At 42.7% G+C, this 2,788-nt stretch overlaps 2 protein-coding genes across 2 annotated transcripts in view; both read right to left on the minus strand.

Moving 5' to 3' along the window:
* The window catches only part of srgap3 (SLIT-ROBO Rho GTPase activating protein 3), a 72,709-nt gene that overhangs the window by 19,703 nt on the left and 50,218 nt on the right, over window positions 1-2,788 (minus strand). The gene's annotated exons all lie outside the window — the stretch shown is intronic.
* Window positions 324-2,759, minus strand: riok1 (RIO kinase 1 (yeast); the record flags this gene model as incomplete). The annotated part of the gene is given in 8 exon segments (XM_035661322.1): window positions 324-796; window positions 968-1,099; window positions 1,271-1,324; window positions 1,515-1,631; window positions 1,704-1,769; window positions 1,844-1,950; window positions 2,432-2,535; window positions 2,622-2,759. Coding segments are annotated over 8 exon segments (829 nt in total), but the record flags the coding sequence as incomplete, so codon positions are not given.

A 2,788-nucleotide genomic window follows, 5' to 3' on the forward strand; every position in this document is an offset into this window, starting at 1 on the left:
AATCTGAACTGCGGCCCTTTGCTGTGTGTCATCCCCTCTCTCTGCCCCCCTTTTCCTGTCTATCTTAATCTGTCACTATCATAAAGGCAATAAAAGCCCCAAAAAGTACTTAAAAAAAAAAAACATAAGGCAGGTAAAACTGATCCACCTTTTGTAGAACGAGTACCTGAAGTTACACCTGACGTCTCAGTTACTGCTGAAGTGACCTGACTTCTTGCTGCTACAGTACAGCCATCAGCTAACGTTAGCTTGTAGACTAGCTAACATTCATGAAAACTAATACTAACAATTGATCAGCTAAAGAAAAAGACGAGCCGGTGATATAAAAGGTGATTTAATGTTTTATTTCTCATGTTTTCTATAATCTCACTGATCTTCTTACAACTGTCAATACAGGGGACGTCAGTAGAACGTCAGTAGAATGTCAGTAGAACGTCAGTAGAACCTTCTTGATCTGATGTTTCTGTCGTCTGAAGGTTTTGTTTTGTTTCATCCAGAAAGGGTTAACTTCTGTTTCAAACATCTGTAAAAGACGAGCTGTGATTGGTTGACAGCTGGGATTGGATGACAGCCGCCACTAACAGAAACAGAAGCACTTCAGGTCCCTGTGCTCAGTCTGGTTTTCATGTTTACAGAAGATTAACGGCATCATGACAAACATGAAGTCCACACTGACAAACAGGAATCATCTTCCTTTCTTCATCTTGGACACTTTCTCTTTCCTCTTCTTCATGTGTTTCGGGACTTTGTTTTTTCTTTTTTCTCTCTGAGCTTCTTTGACGATCTTCTTCTTCTCCTGCACGAGCCAATAATAATAATAATAATAATAATAATAATAATAATAATAATAATGATTGAATAATAATAATAATGATAGTGATTTATGAATAATAGTCATCATAATCAATTACCAATAATAGTAATAATCATAACAATAATAATAAAGAGTGAAGACTCTTCATCATACCTTTTTGTCCATGGAAACATCCTCACTCTGCTCCTGCTGATTGTGCTCCTGCTGATTGTCGTCGTCGTCCTCCTCCTCCTCCTCCTCCTCCTCCTCTGATGAAGACTGGTCATCCTCCAGGAGAGCAGGAACCTGAGGACATGTCAAGTTATAATTTGATGTACTGATTAACAAGCAATATATTGTCTTATTGTGTGTTCAGCTGGAAAACGGTATGGAAGCTAATATTTGAGAATTTAGAATATGTTGCCAAGCTAAGCTAAGTTAAGATAAAACAAGAATCAGAGCGTGAGATGATCGTACCATTTGAACTCCAGACAGATCCTTCTTCAGTCCACTCAGCGTCTGATACAGAACCTGAACAACAACAACAACAACAACAATCAGTACAGTTACAGGTAACAGCTGATTTCTCCTGTTTCACTGCTCAACAACCATTAAAGACAGATTACAGCTGTCTCTACTGTCTCTGTACTGTCTCTCTACTGTCTCTCTACTGTGTCTCTACTGTGTTTACTGTCTCTACTGTCTCTATTGTGTCTCTTACGTTGTCGTTATGTCCGCTGATGGCTGACTCCTCTTCCTTCAACTTCATCAGGTCGATGTCTCGCTCGTAGTGGCTGACCTCTGTCAGAGTGCGAGGGATATAGGCCTTCTTAAACACCTGGGGGGGGGGGCAATGACAGTTAAAGGAGGTCAAACGGTTGCGTCGTGGCTCAACAGGATTATGTCTCACCTCCTCGTCTACTCTGTCCTGATCTGTTCGCTGCTCTGACGTCCTCTCAGCTGCGATCACCATCACCTGGACGACCAATCACAGACAGTGTCAGTAAAGAATTAATAATTAAATTAATAAACAACAGGAGGCACTCAGACCTTCTCCAGGTACTGGTCCATGTTGTGGCAGGTGATCGACGGGTCGGTGATGAAGTCAAACAGCTCTCTGACCGTCATCACTGCCACACCACGCTTTACAAAGAACTCTGGGTAAAAATCAGACAGACTTCATTCATACAGGAGAACATTTCAAATCAGACATAAATTATTCTTCTTATCACAGAGCTGATTGACAGATTAGTTATTGATTGGGGACATACAACTCTTCTGCAGTGAGTCCTCCATCAAACACAAAACTCAGTGAGAATGTGGTTTAAATCAAAGTACGACTGCCATATAAGGCAACCCTTATACTAACAACTTCCTGTTACATAGTGGTGGATCAAGATTTGACGCCACGTGACGGACACACTGTCCAATGAAAGCAACAAATTCCACAGTACAGTATCATCAAAGTCTGAAGGCTTTCTGAGGTAGATCCGAGCAACCTGGTAGGAGAAGCACATCAAAGTGTAACGCCTGACACTTCCTGTTCTCAGTAGGTGGCGCTATGAGTATGACTGAATATTGGCATGTGTGTTCAGGGCGGGACTCTATGTATGTTGCGAGTCCTAAACAGGAACTGACCGTTGACATTGCTGCAGTCCTTCCTGAGGAACTCCAGAGCATGAGGATGGTCGTGCTCCACTGACTGGGACACGTCGATTATGTAAGCATCTCCGTTGTGAAATCTACACATAGGTTAGTAAAACACAGATTTTTATTTTGAAGGGATGTTTGTGGTGGGCGTGTCCTGTTGGTGGGCGTGGCCTCTTACAGCATGTTAAATTCGCTGAGGTCAGCGTGGACCAGTCGAGCCTCCTGAAACATCTTCCTCATGTGCTGGAGAACCTGCATGTAGAGCTCACGGGCCTTCGACTCCGACAACAACGCGTTCTTCAGCAAAGGGGCCGGCCTGAGCGATCAATACAGGAGAGAGAGATC

Source organism: Morone saxatilis, unplaced genomic scaffold (genome assembly GCF_004916995.1).
Source record: "Morone saxatilis isolate NCDOM2014 unplaced genomic scaffold, NCSU_SB_2.0 Contig18, whole genome shotgun sequence".
Lineage (NCBI taxonomy): Eukaryota > Metazoa > Chordata > Actinopteri > Moronidae > Morone > Morone saxatilis.